Raw genomic sequence first — 20,958 nt, 5'->3', positions numbered from 1 at the left:
GTGCCGTAAATTATCGAGTACATTTTCGGTCTCAGACAAACACACTCTGAAATCGGTGTTCCTGCGCATTCGTCTTTCATTTTTCCCAATACCTTTTTGTTTTCTGTTGAGTAAAGCAGGTGATCTTTCGGGTAGTCGCTCGTATCGTAAAGGTCTTTATTTTTTTCAATGTCTTTATAGATGTCTTCTGTTTCTATCTCCATCAAAAGGCTGTCTGTGTCCGTATACAAGAGATTGCTGCGTGGGCCGTATATCTTTTTAAGATGATTGTAAAAGAAGTCGTACATAAGTATCTTGCTTACGTCAAGAATAGTCATACCTGTGTAGACAGGCTTATTAAGAACAAGCTTGCTTTTGCGCATGTCAATCCCGACCAAGTCGTTTGAAAACACAACATGCCTTGAGTACAACGGGCTGGCAACCAATTTTCTTATTTTGTTTATTTCATCGCTGCGCACTATTTTTATGTCAACACGGTTGCGCAAGTTTTCCATAGTTTTACCAAAAACTGAGTTATTCATTAGCTTGTAAAAGTTCTTTTCAAAGTCGTTCTTTGCATTTTTTCTGAACTCTGTGTTCATACGGATGTACGGCTCCATCCAGCATTCTTGTTCAAACTCCAGCACCCTGTGGACGCGCTTAAGTTTCATGCCCTGTTCCAGGTAAAACTGCAAGTTTCTGTAGTGCACAACATAGTTACTTTTGTCCTCAAGAGTCAAAACAAGCTTTTCGCTGTCTGGCAGTTTCAGTTCAAGCTTATCTTTTAATTTTTTTTGGTAATCAGAATAAAGTTCCTCACTTATTTTCTTTTTCTCTGGTGCCAACGGGTAGCTATTATGCTCTTCATGCAGTTCAGCAGGGTATTCGAGATCTACCTCCAATATCCAGCCGGTTTTTGCAAACTCCTTTTTTCTCATTATTTCGTTTTCAGTCGGCATAACTCTTTTCCATCTAAAACCACTTTTTGGCAGTGGATTGCTCATTGCCCACCCATAAAGGTTGTTTGCATCAAGGTACATTATGTATTTTTTTGGCTTGTTTGGATCATAGCCCTCAACATAATGATTGTTTGCCTTGGCATATCTCTTTCTTACTATGGAAATACCTCCTCTTATTCCCCTTTCGACAAAGAGATGCATTTCTGAGTCTGTAAGGAGCTCAAGCTGCACGCCTGTCTTCTTCAAGAGTGCGTCCCAAGAAAGGCCAGGCGATGTAAAATAGTGAGCTGGATCGAGGCCATACTTTTCTTGGCATATGTTTCGAAAGTTCTCAAAAACATCAGCCAAAAGAGTTACGTCAGTTTTAACGTACAAATCGTGGTAGTCGCCCAGAGTTTTGCATCCAAAAGCCTCCCATACACTCTTTGCGTGATCGTACTCTTTTTCTGTTATGTGCTCGTCGTTTAGCTTACTGTAAAACTTTTCTTTTTCTGGCAAACTTGTCTCGATAAATCTATCCCATGAGTCCATGTACTCGTACGGATAGATCCCCTTTTTGTAAAGAAGTTCTGCATTTTTTTCTATTTCTGCTTTTTTATGATTTTCTGATTTTTTCCCAAATTCTGCATTTTTTTCACTGTTTATTTTTGATATGACTTTTGTTATTTTCAATGACTCCTTCGGTGTTGCGCTTACAAGTGAATCGAGGCTTCCTTGTAGAAAGTTCAAGCTGTCAATAAAACGCAGACCACCAAATGAAAATGTAATGTATTTCTCCATGTTGTTGGCGACGCATTTCACCTCTTTCTGTGTCGCTTGCGACAGCTTCGACATCGCTTGCATTAAATGGTGTGCATCATAGCCCCTCAGGTTGTGAAATACAACTGGTATTTGGTCCGTTTTTGGTTTTATTCGCATTTTCAGGTTGCATGCGTTGTGCGCGGCTCCGCGGTACTTGCCTGTGATGTGGCAATGATCTTTGACAGAGTCTTTAAAGTTTTGCCTAAGTAAAGGTTGTCCACAGCATAAGCAGTCATCTTGTTCTTCTGCAGCTTCTTTGTGCTCCTCTTCTGTCAATCTTTTCAGAATCAATCTTTTCTGAATGAGAATCGAACTGTCTAGTTCTTTCTTTGCATTGTAATAACATTTTTTGTGCCATTGCCCATCATAAGTGTATACGCTACCTTCTTCACTTTCCCACACAGGTAAAGAGTCTAAAAAGTAATCTTTTATCAAACTTTTTTCACAATATGGCAATCAGTTGCATTTTTAAATTTTACCCAATCTTCTGAAGTCATCACAAGAGGTTTTGGCAATGACAAACTATTTCTTATTGTTTTCTCTTCCTCTTGAAGACAGTTCAAAAACACTTCAACAGCATTTTCACCCCTGTAAACAAATGGCCGTTTGTGTTTGCCATCACTCCTTACAACTGTGTAAGCAAAACCACATGCCTCATGCTTTTCTGTCTTTTCTGTGTAGCTCCCCCTTTTTCCGTTTGCTTTCTGGGAGTTTCACGCTCGCGGCATTCAATCTTTCTTATCAATGCCTCAAAGTCAGCATATATCACGTATGGTACCTTCATCTGTTTGTGATGATTTTGGAAAAAAATGTTGTTTTTCCCCCCTTTCCGGCATCTCGATCCTTGTCGGCCTACCGTTCATGCCATTGCAATATTTTTCGTGGTTCTCGAGCAAGTCTGCTCTTGTGAAACCGGTCAAGCACATCATGCAAAAGTGTTGTTTGTGTTAAAATCCTGTCTGATTGAATAGTAAAGCGCTTACTCTTTTCACATAACAAAAGTGCTGAATTTCCCCTGACTCAATCAAAATAAGGTTTATACGAGGAATGGTTTTTTCTTTTTTGCTTATTCTGTGCACTGTAACACAATTGTTTTCCCAGCCGAAAACGTTTATTGCGAGTGTTTTGTTTTGTGCCTCAAGCTTGTCAATCTGTTTTACAGGTGTTGGAAACAAAATTCCTTCATAGTTAATTCCGTCGTTAACCGGATATTTGCTTGTTCTTTGCAAGTTTTTTCCGTCTCTTGGTGGGAATAAAGCAGCTCTTAGAGCCCACTTCAAACATTCGTTATCCCTGTTTCGCACGTTAATGATTGCTTTCTTGTTTGCCAAATTTGCTGGGAGGGGTAAGTAAGTTCCTCCTTTCAATGGCTGATAGCGTGCAACATTCAAGTACGCTGCCATTATTCTTTCAAGAACCCACCCTGAGCCCCGCTCTGACCAAGCCTCAATTTGGCCCTTTGCTGTTTCAATAAATCTATCGAACTCTTGTTTTATCTGTTGTTTATTATGTTCGTTAAAAACGTGCGGTTCTTTTTCTTTAAAATAATGCTCCATCTCTTGTGTTAAACCAGTCTCTAAATTTTCTTTTGTAAACTTTATTTTTATCTCAAAACTTACTTTTACGCTTTTCAAATCTCTTATTTCATTCTTTACCAAATCAATAAACTTTCCTTTTGTTTTCTTTTGAAATACAAAAAGGTCTTTGCTGGCACGGCCACCCTCTGGTATGGTCATTTTCCACACGCGTAGCCATTCGTTAAAATCGGATTGGGCCAGTAAAAAAGTTTCGTTTCTTTGAGGTTTTCTTTCAAATTCACGAATTTCCTTCAAGAGTTGTTGCAAAACTTCTTGCGAATAACTTGCAGCAGACATCTTGTCTTATATACTAAGAAAAAATATTTGTTCAATTGAAATTATTTCTGGCACAGCAAGTCAGATTGATATTTTTGAGCGCTCAAGCCGCAGAAATTTTTGTTAGCCGCTCGCTATTTTTGTACACACATATACGGTACTGGTTTTAGTCACTAATCGTGACAAGGAGCGAGGCGAGCCCGGGTGAGCCGAGCGAGTTGTCACGATTTGTGCCAAAAGCGGTACCGTATATGTGTGTGGTTTCATCATAAAACAATTTTTACGAAAACAAGATTTGACCTAGACAAGTGTTCTTCTATCGATGAGACAAATGTTGCAGCGAGGACACGTGTCTATTAAAGGAAAACGAAAAAAAAAGAAAACTAGAACAACAAAACAATTTCTCTTCAGAAATAAAACGTATTTATATCGGGACCATGTTACTGGCGAAAGAGGAGAGAAGGCAAGGAAATCTAGCTAAATCTGGACACAAGGAATATTCTCCGTCAGCGAGAACATCCGTAGTTCATCAAAGTACCACCTCGCAACGGATAAGGAAAAAGGTTCGTGTCTATGATAGGTTCACAAGTTCATTAGCTAGAAGTCTACATCTACAATTAAAATGACAGCCTTCGGTCGCGGTCTTAATTTGTTTTTGAGGGCTTCTCGTGATCTTTTTGGTGGACTATGAAAAGTAACATGGGAGTAACGGGCGAAAATTGTTCACCATGAGCACAAAGAAGGTGTTTGTCGATATACGCGTACGAGCAATTTTTTTTGCCGGGGGGGGGGGGGGGGGAGAGGAGCAGTGAACCATTTGCTTAAAAAAATGCTCACAAGTTGCCCAAATTTTTACAATGGAAAAGAGACGAAGGTCATATGTTGCACTAACATAGGCCTACCATATGAAGTAAAATCATATGAGCTCAAAACAAGTTAAAAGAAATAGCTGTCTCTGCCATTTCCACGGCGGAAGATATCAATGATACGATCCATGTCATTGTTTCAGGGTTAATAAGTGCGATGTTACTGACATTGTCCCATCAGGTGCTGCGGAGGTAAGTTATTAATCTGCGCAGTGCACTAAATGGTCGTTCTGCAGAACACGATGTAGCAGGTATCATTGCAAGGATATGCAACACGAGAGAAGCTTTCTTTTTTTCAGGTGTTTCACTGTGCCCGATATTTGCAGTACAGTGCCCAGCAATAAAAAAATACAAATATGTTTATCAACATATGATCCTCACACTAATAATCAAAACCCATCACATGCTAGGCAACCATTGTCTCGTGAGAATTTAACTAGATTTACCACACCGACTTCAGGTTAAAATAGAAAATATCTAGATCTCTTTGAGAAAGAAAATCATAAAAGCTTCTTTAAAAACTGGCTTTGCCCAAGTTTCTCTTGCTGCCCATAATTTAGGGGGGCTGTAGCCCCCCCCCCCCCCCAGCGCCACCCCCAGCCTGGTCCGTACGCCTATGTTTGCCGATGGCAACGCTTCAAAGGGCATGTCAAGACGAATGAACTAATTAGGCATGCAAAAAAATAAACTACTTCTAACCGGGAAGCTCTTCTCACCCGACTTGCGAACTATCTAATCAAAAGCCGCAAACAGCAAATGCTGCAAACGATTGGCTATTGGTTCGCGGAAAAGCCGTTCTTAAAATAGCCTCCTCGTTAAAGACATATCTCAAGGCCCATTACCGGAAATGTAGACTTCTACTTATGAACTTCTGGTGTCATAATTTGTTTTAAGCATGTATTTTAATATGCAAACGAGATTTTGTTACGTTTCCCTGTCAGTAACAGAGAAATTGTGCACTCCACGCAGACATGTTATTGGACAATCGGTAACACAATCGACTCATTGCTTGCCTGCTTGCTTGCTTGCTTGCTTGCTTGCTTGCTTCCCTTGGTGGATTTCTATGCAGAGGATACAGGTTCTGTTGATTTTTCAATCAAGAATTTTATTTCTGACCAGTTTGCTCTTCAAATTAACCATCAGGTTTACATGTACATTTTCATTGGACATTGCACGCTACAATAATATTCCAGTATCTATTTTCAAAGAAATTCCACACGAATTAAAAACACACCTTAGTTTATTTGTTTCTCTCCATATTTTTTAGCAACTACAACAATGTCAGGATCTTTAGAGCAGGGCTCGAACAAGGCTGGACCCTCTGGAAAATACCAGGATGATGTAAGAGTTTACTTTCCATTCCCTACTTTGAATACTAACTCTCCTTAATGACAGCCATACATTTCTTTTAAAGAAGTTCTAAAAAATTGATAGTACATCAAGACAATATCCCCAAGTCGATCAAATCACTTATTCTCAATACCTGTACACATTATAATTTAATGATGTTTTAAGGATAAAGAACAAACGGATCACTTCTCGAAAATATAAAGGTTTCAATTGAAAATAGATTAACAATGATTTTCGTGTTCGTCCTTTCCAGGCGAGATTCAGCCAGTCTGGTCAGACGCACTGTAGCATCCCATGGCACTGGGGCGGCCACAAACTTACAAACTTACTTGAGAACAACTTTTGCGCCCCTCCCCATTCTCCTTACGGCCTGGGTGGTGACTTTGCGACCAGGTCTGGTCAATTTCGGCAGAAAAAAAATGCGACAACTGACATCCTACGCTTATTTTTTGCATCGACTTGGTGTGACTAAGAATTAAACATCTCTTGAATTGGTTTGAATTTTGTCTTTTTTTATATATAAATTTGATGTTTTAGGAGGTGATGTTACTCTGAGGTGCTGTGCAAGACAAATTGTAAATTCATAGTTGTAAATAATGAAAATTAAAGTAATGAATGCTTCAAAATACCTTCGCTCTGATAACTTCTATTGCCTCGTGCACGTGTATATTTAACAGGTTAAATCCGTTTACAGAAAAAAATCTGTTTCCAGCCAAGTTTAATTTTTTTAACCTGAAGAAAACAATCTATTGGACTGATTTCAAGTTACTTATGTCATTATAAAAGTGTTATATTCAGGCTAAAGCAGATTAAACTAGGCTATATACGGATTTAACCTGCAACATATACGCCTTGTTGAGAGAAATTTGACAAGAAAAAAGTGCAAACTAAAAATGATATGAAAAGTGTGTTTCTTTTGACCGAGTTCATGCATTTAACGTATCATTTAATGACATCAGGTATGACCGGAGGTCATAAGTGCCACCAGTAAATGATCAAGATTTTATGTACACACTAATTCAGTCTTCCATAACTCAAACAGATCGTATCGTTTATGGATTATACCTTTTTAATGGGGGGGGGGGGGTGGATGCCACCCCCCATACGGTTTTTTCCAAATTTTGAAAAAAAACGATTTACTATACAACGCTGAAACTTTCAGTAGCTGTTCATTCATCCTTTGCGGAAATTTTGATATGTCAACCATGTGTCCATGATGTTTGACGTTGCCATGGCAACGCCACAAATACAAGCAGGTCTTACCAAAAAGGGTCATTTTTAGCATTTTCTGTATTTTTTCTAGTTTTTTGAAATAGAAGTACAAGATTTGTTTATTTTTACACTCCATAAGCATTCCGGCTTGATTTTGCATCAATTTCCATTATTTTGTGACTTTATAAAAATATGTCGAAATCCAAGATGGCGGATCCAAGATGGCGGCTCTAATGACGTCACGTGACGTCATATCACGTCACAGCCAAATAAAATTATGTCATCTTGTAGAGTTAGCTAAGGGCTTTCTTCTCAGAGCAAAATAATTTCGCTACGCCTTAATATAACGAAAACTCCGGAGAGGGGTTCCACCCCCCCCCCCCATGTACGATGGTGGGGTATGAGTTTGCTTGTACGTCGGAGGGTTAAGGGAAGAGTTTAATCAGGTGTAGATATAAGTTGTCTATACGCTTCACGAACTGAATGCTAAAAAGGGAACTGAGTTTATGATGAAAAATCATAAAAATCATGAAATTCTTTTAATAATGTTGTCGTAATCATTATTTACAATAAAGTACAAAAAGTGATGCATTGAGAAATGTATAAAAACAAAACGGTACCAAAGCAATTTCTTAACTTTTTTTCTAATCTTTGCGAGTGATTGCGCGAACTATGCACAACTCGTAAAGAAAAAAAAACAGGACCCAGGTTACTTGGAATGTCGAGAAAGCAATTTCACCAAATTGAATTTACTTTCACGGTCGTCATACGTATGAAATGCATGCAACTCTAAGAATAAAGGACGAAGCTACATGCATTTCCACCCATCCCCTAAATATTTTCAAAATATGAAACTACCGTATTTATTTGAATAAGCGCCCAGCCTCGAATAAGCGACCTCGAAAAATTTAAAAAGCGCTTAGGGCGCATAATCGTAATTTTTTTTTTCCATGAGGAAAACGTAAACAATTGGCCATTATTGTTAAAAGTTTGTTCCTTGTTGATTTGATTTTGGTAATATGACTAGAAACAACTGGAAAATTACTGATTTTACCGTACCCAAAATAATTCGCAAGTAGCCAATCAGAAGCGCAATCTACTGTCCTGATATCCAACGATATCAAGTCACTGACCTGATATGCAACGATAACATGGATACTTTCAAGTAAAGTAGTGTTAACGTATGATGAATTGAAAAGAGGTTTTACCAATAAAGCAGAATCTCGTAATTTAAGATTAGCTAGTGTTTACCGGTCGAAGAAGAAGTAAAACCTTTCCCGCCAAAACTAAACTTGAGCGCGCTTGCCAATTACGCGATGTTTGCCGACCAGTACTGAAACATTCAGACTGAAACAATAGAGTCGGAGTTCCCAAATTTTGTCGCTAAATTCTGAATTTGGTTACGGTAAATACCCAATCGTACCTTTTTGGTATGCTTCGGTGGCATATCAGGCTCGTTTGGTCTCGCCAAAATACGAACCATGGCTCGACCAAACTCGCCTGATATGCCGCCGAAACGTACCCAAAAGGTACGATTAGGTATAAGTACAACTCTTATATAATAATATGTTTTATATCTATATGAATTTTGTCGGTAACTACATGAAACTAATAAGCAAAGCGGTTCTCGGGGGATAGAAAAAAAAAACAATTCTGAGTGTAAACTATTTCTTTTAAAAATGTGTTTCTTCCAAGTTTCTAAGATCAAAGTTTACTGCATGCAAATTATAAATACAAAATAAATTATAAGTAAACCTTCGTATTCTAACAGGCACCATTGATTTCATTGATCTCTCTCATCACGCTCGCGATATAAACTTTTTATAACAAAACACAATTCGTCCTCGAGTGGTTACGCTGCTTAAGGTGAATATCAACAGTTTTTAATTTGCGGTGATTTGCGGCAACTAGAGGATGTTCCTCGCCATAAATCTTTTTCCTGATGACCAGTCCCTTCTCGAGGTATTCTTTCGCTTCATTGTACTGTCCGAGATCTTTATAAATAAGTCCCAAGTTGTTATAACTTCTTGCTACAGCTGCGTGTTCCTCGCCATAAATCTTTTTCTTGATGACCAGTCCATTCTCGTGATATTCTTTTGCTTCATTGTTCTGTCCGAGATCACGACAAACAAGTCCCAAGTCGTTATAACTGGTTGCTACAGCTGCATGTTCCAAGCCGTAAATCTTTTTCCTGATGACCAGTCCCTTCTCGTGATATTCTTTTGCTTCATTGTACTGTCCGAGATGACGATAAACATTTCCCAAGTTGTTATAACTTGCTGCTACATCTGCATCTTCTTCGCCGTAAATCTTTTTCCTGATGACCATTCCCTTCTCGTGATATTCTTTTGCTCCATTGTACTGTCCGAGTTTACGATAAACAACTCCCAAGTTGTTATAACTTGCTGCTACATCTGCATGTTCCTCGCCGTAAATCTTTTTGTAGATGACCAGTCCCTTCTCGTGATATTCTTTTGCTTCATTGTACTGTCCGAGTTTACGATAAACAACTCCTAAGTTGTTATAACTTGCTGCTACATCTGTATTTTCCTCGCCGTAAATCTTTTTCTTGATGACCAGTGCCTTCTCGTGATATTCTTTTGCCTCATTGTACTGTCCGAGATGACGATAAACATTTCCCAAGTTGTTATAACTTCTTGCTACTTTAGCATGTTGCTCGCCGTAAATCGTTTTTCGTATTTCCAGTGCCTTTTTGTGGTACGACATTGATAATTTATACTGGCATGCCAATGACAGTGCTTTTCCGTGCACTTCAAAGATCATTGCTTTAAATATGTCACCCTCTCTTGTGCTACTCGTGTATTGAACAAAATCACAGGCTGATGTGGAAAAAAGATTTGCATTTGATGGATTGCTAAGGTCACAGCACACAGAAGCAGTTGAGCAAAGCCACGAAACAACCTTGTCTGGAGTGATAAAAGGTGTTAACTCCTTCAGCAAAACATCTTTTATAACGAATGTATTCGTAAGAATTTCATGCAACGCTTTGCAATGGGTTGTAATTCTGCGGAGCATTACGCAAATGTGCCCACTTTCATACAAACGATTACAACTTGATTCAATAAGGTAGTGAAAAACCTGAATTGCTACAGATATACACCCAACTTTCTCTGTGATTTCAACATCCAGCTTTGCAATATCCTTGAGTGCTTTATGAACAACGTTATGCACTCTTAAATAGTCGGGTTTGCCATCTCCACTGTACGAACAAGTAATCAAGGAAGATTTTAAAATCTTTGCTCTGATTAATTCTTCTGTCTGTCCTGAAGTGCCATTTTTGACAAAGTTAACAGCTGCCTCAATTGGAAGAGATTCGAAAGCACATAGCGTAAGAAAGAATAATAGCTGGCGAAGAACTTCATCGGTTTCCAAAGCTCTATTTATTGCCATTTTAATTGCAGTAGTCATTGTTTCTGAATATGCTGGATTCTCTTTAGAAAGCGGTTCTTCTGTTGCTTCATGTTTATCACGAACAAATGTTTCCATATAGTTTGTCCAACTGTAGTTTGGTGAGCCATAACTCACAACAGTTTGTACGTAAAATGCAGCGGCTGCTAAGGCAAGTGGTTGATACTCGAGAACCTCAGCAACCGTTTGAACTTGGTCGTCATTTGAAATTTGCGCAACTCGTTTCAATAGCGCTACTGCGTCCTCCGGCTGCATTCCTGCACTAAGAGACTCATGGTAAGTATGAGGAACGTTTGTGGGGATTGCAATGCTGTCTTGAGTTGTAATCAGCACCTGGCCGTGACCACATTCTTCACTGGCAGTCTGAGGCAGATAGTTACGAACCAGGGACAGGTCAACAACGTTATCAGCAATTATTAACCACTCTGAGAACTGTTTGATCTTTGGCAGGGTTAAACAACGGAGATGCTGGACTATTTCCTTGGGGCTGTTTACTTTCGAGGTCGTCAGGTTAGTTAAAGTGTATTCAGTAATTCCTAATTGTTTAGCCAGACTGATATACGAGTCTGCTAGCGTTTCAAGGGTTTCTGCATTCAGGGTTGCAACAAATGTTAAGCCTTTGCTGTCGCTTATTCTCTTTGTAAAGAGCTCTTGTCCAATTTCACGAGCAATTTGAGTTTTGCCGCACCCAGGATTTCCAGACAAATAAATGGTACTGGCTGCTCCATTACTTCCATCTTGAAGTTCTTGCATTTTTGACATAATCCTTGTGACGTCATTTGTACGTCTGATGATTTCGTGAGATGGTTTAAATGTGAGATTACAGAAAGACTCCACTTTGGAATTAATCTCTTGCGTAAGACATTGAACCTGCTCCTCTTTGCTCTGTATGGTGTCTTGTGTAACTTGTAAATCAGATTTCGTATTTGTCAATTCTACTAGGAGATTTGCAGCCTGAACCTTTAAATTGTTAACTTCAACCGTGGGAAAGCTCGTCTGGTTTTTAACCTCCTCGATGTCATTGACTTGAAGACTCAAAGCGTTAAACGCAGACAACACTCTTCCAACGTAATTCTTGAACTCAGCATCTGTGAGGTCGGCTTCACTGATGTGAGCAATGTCATTTCGGACCTGACGAAGATCATCGACTTCTTTCTTGATTGCTGCACTAACGGTTGTGCCAATGCTATCTGAGAACAGGATTGCGAAAAACAAACAACTACAGTCCCACTTTGCCGTGTTTTCGTTCTGTATTGTTGCGAGATGACGCGCGTTTTTTGAGCGACTTTTTCGAGATTCGTTGTTGTAAAAGTCTAAACCATTCTTTGGTGTGTCTTTCCATTCTCCAAGCGTTGCTTTGTAACGGAAATCCCATTCTTGTTTGAAGATTTTTCGTAGACCTTTGGGCACCAAGTTGAAGGCGATGTAACAAATTCGAAAACAGTTTAACTGTTCTGATGTGTATTCCATTGTGAAAAGTCCTACAGGGAAAATATACATCAGGCTTTTGAAAGTGGTTTGGTTAGTTGGTTTAACAGAATGAGTATTTTTGATTTTTGACTATGGTGTGTTAGCCACACAATGGGAAACGACATCCCACCACAATCACCAGTTCAAAAAGGCGTGACTGTAACGTCAGCAGTAAGTCACAGTCTTGATCCTGTTTCAATTTGTCTTTTTATTTTTTGGTGCATTGTTATTCCAAATGTAAAAACCCCTACACAAATATCTGTCGGAATTGCGTGACTTGTTTTCATTGCACTTGAGTCATGAAAAATAGGACGCCACGCAAACGGCTGTACGAATCGTATGACACAAGCTAAAGACAGATTTAGCGACAGACCAATTTATTTTTGAGCGTGGACGGTGTTTCACTTTAGCTTTTGAAGGATTTTTTTTTTACTTTTTCATCGTGGTCCACAATTTATTTTGGTAATCGTTCAACTCTTCCCTCCCTCACACAAAAAAGGGAGCCATGCTGATAAATCGCCTGTTAGTTAACGGGGTATCTTATCGGCAAAAATTATATTATCTCACTGTTTTAGTATAAACTAAAACAACTATTCATCTCAGTGTCAGTGGCTTATGGTGGATATTATTTATTTATATTCATTTATTTATGAATAGTTGTTAACTATATTTGATAGTCACACACTGACAAAATTGATGTGAAAAAAATGTACAAATGTACAGTTCCTCCTCGAGGAATCTGACGGTAATCATCTGTCCATAAATTTCCATAATGTGGACCGGCCTTAAACAATTTTAGTCCACTTAAATTCTAGAACTGTGAGATTTGCAATGATTTCTAGCGACTCTTTCACCATCTACAAATGACTCAAGGTGGGACATTTAGACAGCAAAATTAAACTGGATTTAAATGCGTACCAATGCCAAGACTTCTCCCTCTCCGTTCTCCTTGCGGGATAACTGCACAATTGGAAAAATAGCGTAAAGAACGCCGAGTGGAAAAAAGGCGAGGAAGAAGTGGCGAGGAGGCAAAAGAACTTCTCTCGCCGACTTATCCTTGTCTTCTCTTTCACTTGCCATTCCTCGCTTTGCTCCCCCAAAAATGAATCGACTGGAACAGGCTAGATACCCAATTGGGCTCCCCTCAGTCTAATTAGAAATTTTACTGTTGATTAAACACATCTTATACTCACCTTAAAGATCTGGTCAATTCAGATACACTCCATGGTCTACGTAAAGTCCATCTCGGCGGTGCACAGCTCTGCAAATAAAACAAAGGGAAAGGAAAATTAAAATGTGCAAGTAGAGCAAACGCAGACGGGAGCGGTATTAAATGGGTCAACTTAGTTGTGCCATTTCCTTGTGCTGGTCTTTACCCATGCAGAACTGATCACTGCCGATTTCTAAAGGCTGTTTTAATTGCCTTTGTAGCAGTCCCGTGCCCTCGGGTAGGAATTTGTTGTTTAAAAACCGTAATAGCGATTATTATTTCATATACATTACATTAAAATAATTCTGTCAGACAAACTGTAAGAGAATTTCAATCTTCACAGAAAATTTAACTTTACCAAAATATGTGAAATCAAATACGCCTGATCGTCTCGCATGATCCTTACAAATAAAATCTTTGGTCTTTCTGAATGTATCACACAAGTAATTAGACACCCTTCTAATATACACCTACATGAAAAATCCAAAATCTTCTGTCGTAGTTTCTTCTCGGTGGCGCACAGCTTTGTTAGCTTTGCACTCTGAACAAATGAAAACGAAAGTAGACTGTGCAAGCGAAGTGTTATATGATGTGCTCAGAAACAATGGATGGCTTGTAATCACGAAGTAAGCACGAGACGGAATAAGATATTAAAAGGTCAACTAGAAGTCTAGAAATTCCCTTAACTAAATTTTACATCCTGACACATCGACCGAAATTGACCTTTCTTTCCTTTATTATTTGCAAAAATTGCAATTTGCTTTTCATTGCTTTATGTATAAGGTGAAATTGTTCCGTTTCACTATGTGTTTATTTCCGCTGTCTTCTTTTTCAGACAATATAAACATTATCCTACATGTTTTGCTGTGCTTTGCTTTATAATTGATTTATATTTCCCATAATCTTACACCTGACAGTGATCAAGCCCGATTTTTCTTCAAAACAACGATACAAAAACAAGTAAGCAGTAAAGGAGAAGTGAGAAATGATCATCAAAGAAAAATGACCTAAGATGTATTGACATCGAAGACAAATTCTCTCAATTGTTATTATAAGAAATGCATGGAAACCAGTAAGGAGAATTACATGTCCACATATGTCTGAACTAAAAGAAGAAATTTTAACATTTTGCACGCGTTTCTGCTGTTTTCGAAACTAATAATGAATGATAGCTAGTGTCATAAAATGCTGGAGGTTTATTTAATTTGTTTACTTCGGAAATCACCAAAAGTTGTGCGATAAAATTAAAATCTCAACAGAAAAATACGGTGGAGACCTGTGGATTGTATATGAAATCAAATACATCTTATCTTCTCACATGATCCTTCTCAAATAAAATCATTGGTCTTTCTGAATGTACCACACAACTGATTAGACAATTAGACATCTTTCTAATATACACCTACACAAGTGAAACTTCCAAAATCTTCGTAGTTTCTTCTCCTTCAATTTTGTCAGTTTTGCAATCTGAACAAATGAAGACAAAAGTAGATACCCGAGACAGTACAAGCGAACTGTTAATGATCTGCTCACTCTAGGAACACTGGATGGCTTGTAATCACGAAGCAAGCACAAGACGGAATAAGATATTGAAAGGTCAACCGGCCAGAGGTCTAGAAATTCCCTTTACTAAATTTAAAATCCTGGCACATCGACTGAAACTGATTTCCCTTTCATTTATATGCAAAAACTGCAATTTACTTCCCATTGCTTTATATACTTTAAAATTAGCAAACATTGTATGCCTTTAAGGAAAAATTGTTTAGTTTCACTTTGTGTTTTTTCCGGTGCCTACTTTATCAGACAAAACAAACATTGTCCTAGATGTTTCGCTGTGTTTTAGTTTGTAATCGATTGATATTTTTCTACAATCTTACACCTTACAGTGATCAAGCCGGATATTTCTTCAAAACAACAATACAAATTTACCCAGCACAGGAGAAGTGAGGGATGATCATCAAAAGGAAAATGCGCTAAAATGTATTGACATCGAAGACAAATTCTCTCCATTGTTGTTTTAAGAAATGCATGGAAACCAGTAAGGAGAATTTGCATGTTCACAATAGGACTATTTTGCTCTGCTGTTTTCGTAACTAAGAATAAGAGATAGTGTAGTGGGGTAAAATGTTGGAGTTTTCTTTAATTTGTTTATTGCGGAAATCACCAAAAAAGTGTGACCGAAGTCCTGTTACACAGAGTTCCGCATCTACCCTTCGACTATCAAATGTCAATTTACTGAACTTATTCTCTTTCCACAGGCAAATCAATTTTTAAGAGGAGATTTGTAGAAGAATCCGACAACGTCCGGTAATGCTATGAAAAATTGTTCGCTTATCCTTTGCATGAAGGTAGTCCTTATTAAAACTAAAAACGTTATGTTGTTTTTTTCTTCAAATATTTTTATTTTTCTGAGAAAAACGAAATTTTTTGATTTGACATCTAGACTCGTCTAGACTCGATTGAGAGGGTACAAATTGGGTTGAAAATTGACCATTTTCAATCGATTCGTATGTCAAAACCATCACGCGCAGAAAAAAATAAATACAACCGGTCTATTGCATGACTCTTCCTTGTCCAAATAAGCATAGTTTCAAGAGTTTTGGTTTAATCTAATTATTTTACGGTAAACAAAACCAGACTATTCTCACGCGAAATGAAAGTCGGTCGGTCAAAAGAATCGTCATTTTCACTATGTGCCTTATCTCAGAATTCCTTGAGATAAATATATTTCAACTGTAGAAGGATGATACTTTCAAAATATTTAAAGTTTTGTCTGGGTAAATGATTAAGCACTTGTCAAAAAATTATTCAAAATCGTACAAAAACGACACAAATCACGCAAGCTTTCGAATGCGTGACCAAAAGTATTACCACCGTATTTGTTCTTTAAATCAATTTAGTCGTAACACTAGCAATACCAAGGCATAAATCATAATAAATATGTTCACCTTTGCTTGATTATGATATCCTGTCCCATGCAATACGTTTTTTCCTGTCATTTCTTCAATGGCTTCCCGTTCAGTTCGCATGCCGCTTGTCGAATCCGTCTGCGTCTGGTGAATTTGAAGCAACCACCGATACGAGTTTAACCAAATATGTATCGTCATGATTAACAAGCCCTTTTTGTGTTACTTGATTAAGCCATATTTCAGGTTATAGCCGGCAGAGCGTTTTCGATAAGCCACTTTGCAGTGCCTGTTGGCCCCGTTATTATTCCAAGTTAAGTATAAATTTGCATACTTTCGAGACAAGCGTGACAGTTTTTTATACTTAGGGGGTGGGGTGAGGAAGGGTCTTAAATTTTTAGATGAATCAATGGTTTGAAAACGTTTGGGGATGAATTGTCACAAACTCGTATTTGCTACGTGATTTACTTTACTTATAAGTTCTGCTTACGCTCAAAATCAAAGAGAGAAAAACCGTAAAAGTATTGACAAAAAGCCGCTGTCAGGAAAAAGTGTTGTAATCTATTAAAGTTAGACTTTCTAAAAGTCGTTTGCTTCTCGTTTCCGGTTTGGTGGTAGTCTATAATCTACTAATTGCTGGTTGCTCCTTCTATAAAAACCATATAATTCAGTTATGTACTTCGTTATTCTCCAAAACAACAAAGTAAAATAATTGACCTTGTGTGTGCGAGAATTCACGTTGTTTACTTTTAGGAGACGAGACTAATGTAATTTACTAAACTCGATTATAGATGTTTGAATGATTTCTTTTTTCTCACGAACCATTTGTGGAGCAACCGGCACAACACAGTCCCCATAAAGTGCTTTTTCCTTCAGTTGTCTGGTGAACTGTTGGAAACTCCATATGTTCTCGCTGCACTTGGTGTCTCATGGAAGTTTCTTGTTCTTTTAAAACGATAGTTGGCAGTCCTTGCTCGTATGATCGACGCGATTTTACTATCTGTCCCTTTCATCGATCCGAGCTTGGAATTGGATGGCGAAAAAGTTCCAGTACATGCAAAGTTCCTCACGAGATTGCTTATCACAGTAAAGGGAAGACTTCTAAAGGGGATAGAGATGTAGGAAGAGAAATATCAAATGTCATATTCCAGAAAACTGGTATCCTTGTTCCCGTGGGGTCAGGTTTGACGTTGTGAAATTCTTTTACATCCCCATGTAAAATACGGTATTAGTTTGTGACAATTCATCCCCAAACGTTTTCAAACATTTGATTCATCTAAAAATTTAGGACCCTTCCTCACCCCACCCCCTAAGTATAAAAAAACTGTCACGCTTGTCTCGAAAGTATGCAAATTTATACTTAACTTGGAATAATAACGGGGCCAACAGGCACTGCAAAGTGGCTTATCGAAAACGCTCTGCCGGCTATAACCTGAAATATGGCTTAATCAAGTAACACAAAAAGGGCTTGTTAATCATGACGATACATATTTGGTTAAACTCGTATCGGTGGTTGCTTCAAATTCACCAGTCGCAGACGGATTCGACAAGCGGCATGCGAACTGAACGGGAAGCCATTGAAGAAATGACAGGAAAAAACGTATTGCATGGGACAGGATATCATACTCAAGCAAAGGTGAACATATTTATTATGATTTATGCCTTGGTATTGCTAGTGTTGCGACTAAATTGATTTAAAGAACAAATACGGTGGTAATACTTTTGGTCACGCATTCGAAAGCTTGCGTGATTTGTGTCGTTTTTGTACGATTTTGAATAATTTTTTGACAAGTGCTTAATCATTTACCCAGACAAAACTTTAAATATTTTGAAAGTATCATCCTTCTACAGTTGAAATATATTTATCTCAAGGAATTCTGAGACAAGGCACATAGTGAAAATGACGATTCTTTTGACCGACCGACTTTCATTTCGCGTGAGAATAGTCTGGTTTTGTTTACCGTAAAATAATTAGATTAAACCAAAACTCTTGAAACTATGCTTATTTGGACAAGGAAGAGTCATGCAATAGACCGGTTGTATTTATTTTTTTCTGCGCGTGATGGTTTTGACATACGAATCGATTGAAAATGGTCAATTTTCAACCCAATTTGTACCCTCTCAATCGAGTCTAGACGAGTCTAGATGTCAAATCGAAAATTTCGTTTTTCTCAGAAAAATAAAACTATTTGAAGAAAAAAACAACATAACGTTTTTAGTTTTAATAAGGACTACCTTCATGCAGAAGATGAGCGAAATCCCTGTATTTTAAAAATTGCCGCAAAAAACAATTTTTGTTCGATTCTTCTACAAACTTGCTCTTAATACAGTATTTTAAAAATTCAAAACATAAGATCTCTCGTTTTACCTCTGAACATCCCGATATATTCGTTGCCGACCTGTACTGAAAATTAGCTAAAACTGTACGTAAATTTAATCTGAAAAGTAAAATCGTCCTGTTCTAAGGCTAGGGTGTAATACGGTTTCACTTTGGCATCATTTTGAGTATATTAAGTTAATTGTATTTATATAAACTAGCTCGAGCTAGCAGTTCTTTTCTTGGTCACTGAAGTTGATTAAATGGCAGTGCTACAAGGGGAATGTAAAAAGTAAAACGCAAATGAATTTTAAAGCTAAACAACAACCATGCGGCACTAGTTCATGTTATTGTTTGGGCTAAACTGCTATGCAATATGTTGGATTTTAGAACACATCATCACACACCTTTGAAGATCTACTGCAGCAGACGATAACAACTCCCGGGAGCAATTGCAAAATATTTTTGGGTTTTTCAACTTCTCGATGTAAGTGCGAATAACAAATCTTCTACAACAGCATATTCAACAGTTATAAGAATTATGAAATCGGGCATTTTTCGGGTGTTGCACAACAAAGGGTGCGCAAGCTAATCGATCGATTCTGTAAACCCATCGACATCAAATTTGTTTATTCTACTTTTAAAATTAAGAACTTGTTTAACGTGAAAGATCCTCTCCCTGACAGGCTCCGTACGCGCATCGTGTACAAATTTTCTTGTGCAAGCTGTAATGCTTGTTACGTTGGCGAAACAAGCCGACATTTCTCCACGCGCGTGCACGAGCACTTGTCATCGGACAGAACCTCTCACGTTTATAAGCATTTGCAGACTTCAGAGTCATGCCGTAGCTCTTGTAACTTAGACTGCTTCAAGATCTTAGACTCTGCACCTACCAAGTACCAGGTTAAGCTTAAGGAGTCTATGTACATCAAGTGGGAAAAGCCGGACCTTAATCAACAGGTCAAACACATCAATTTGACGCTTTCCCTATAGCTGCACGCGCGCGCGCTTCTTTTTAATTCCGTTAACTTCAAAATTTATCTAGCGTATTGCTTTTCAACGCAATGTAACGTATGATTTGTAACAGGCACGTTTTAAATCACTGTAAACTTTCATAACCGTCACACTGACGATGACGGATGTACCGTCGAAACATGTTTGTGAAAATTAAAAAAGTCGTATTACTTTTGAAAATTTCTACATTTTTGCTGCTGTCTCGACAATTATGAAATCCTAATATTGCACGTACAACATAAACTGACGAAATCAACTTGGAAATGAAATGTCTTCAGTTGCATGGTTATAAAAAAATGTTGCCATGATGAATCTCTTCGATGAATTAGCTGGCGTAATGTCATACCATACAACTTATTACACATACTTCGGATACACCTACATAAAAAGTCCAAAATGTCTGTGAAGTTTCTTCTCGGTGGCGCATAATTTTATCAGTTTTGCACTCTGAACAAATGAAAACGAAACAAGATTGTGCAAGCGAAGTGTTATCTGATCTGCTGGTATTTGGAACAATGGATGACTTGTACTCACGAAGTAAGCACCAGACAAAAACAATATATACTAGAAATAGCTGACACTAGGTTGCCCCCGAAGTTTCGACGATGTTTATCGGTTTTTCTTTGCTGTTCATCCTTTTCTACAATTCAGACATTTGATTGGAAATTAATTTTCTATTTTGGATGATTATTAATTATGATACGGTAAATCATTTAATTACAAGAACGCAACAGCATCTTGACATCATTTTGTCATGTTTTGCTGTGGTGGGGGATCTCAGCTAGACTCAAGCTAGACTTTAGAAAAAGTCCGTCGTCTTTATTAATTTAACATGCCGGGACGGTCGACCTATCGCGACTTGCGTGGCTCGTTTTTGCGACTTCGTCGCTTTGAATGGGCCGCTTTTCGGGCTCGAATCGAACTCACTTCACTGTGGTAAAGTCTTGATCTCAGCGAGGATAAACTTTAGAAACAGCAAAACGTTTTAAAATTACCATTTGAGCCGGCCCAATTGTTTTATAAATATATGGGCTGAGAGCCCGAGCATGAAGAATGACATGAGAATGATCAATCTTTAGAAAGAAAAGGATGTCGAAAGAATTTCTTACCTCTGTCAAAGCAAACGCCTGCCGCGAGTTTTAAGAGCAAGTTTGTAGAAGAATCGAACAAAAATTGTTTTTTGCGGCAATTCTTAAAATACAGGGATTTCGCTCATCTTCTGCATGAAGGTAGTCCTTATTAAAACTAAAAACGTTATGTTGTTTTTTTCTTCAAATAGTTTTATTTTTCTGAGAAAAACGAAATTTTCGATTTGACATCTAGACTCGTCTAGACTCGATTGAGAGGGTACAAATTGGGTTGAAAATTGACCATTTTCAATCGATTCGTATGTCAAAACCATCACGCGCAGAAAAAAATAAATACAACCGGTCTATTGCATGACTCTTCCTTGTCCAAATAAGCATAGTTTCAAGAGTTTTGGTTTAATCTAATTATTTTACGGTAAACAAAACCAGACTATTCTCACGCGAAATGAAAGTCGGTCGGTCAAAAGAATCGTCATTTTCACTATGTGCCTTGTCTCAGAATTC

The 20,958-nt window shown here is 38.0% G+C and overlaps 1 protein-coding gene and 1 pseudogene across 2 annotated transcripts in view; both read right to left on the bottom strand.

Annotated features, from left to right (window-relative positions):
- LOC144631070 (uncharacterized) overlaps window positions 1-20,958 on the bottom strand; it is a 125,777-nt pseudogene that overhangs the window by 39,425 nt on the left and 65,394 nt on the right. The gene's annotated exons all lie outside the window — the stretch shown is intronic.
- On the bottom strand, window positions 8,817-13,139 carry LOC144631049 (uncharacterized). Its single transcript, XM_078489422.1, has 2 exons — window positions 13,113-13,139; window positions 8,817-11,930 (listed from the first exon to the last, which is right to left on the bottom strand). Exon 2 carries the CDS (start codon window positions 11,917-11,919, stop codon window positions 8,842-8,844), a length of 3,078 nt encoding a protein of 1,025 aa, XP_078345548.1. The 5' UTR covers window positions 11,920-11,930; window positions 13,113-13,139; the 3' UTR covers window positions 8,817-8,841.

This window comes from Oculina patagonica, chromosome 11, assembly GCF_052425735.1.
Source record: "Oculina patagonica isolate OP01 chromosome 11, crgOcupat, whole genome shotgun sequence".
NCBI classification, from domain to species: Eukaryota; Metazoa; Cnidaria; class Anthozoa; order Scleractinia; family Oculinidae; genus Oculina; species Oculina patagonica.
Note: the sequence above shows the minus strand (reverse complement) of the source record. Positions and strands in the feature narration are given on the sequence as shown.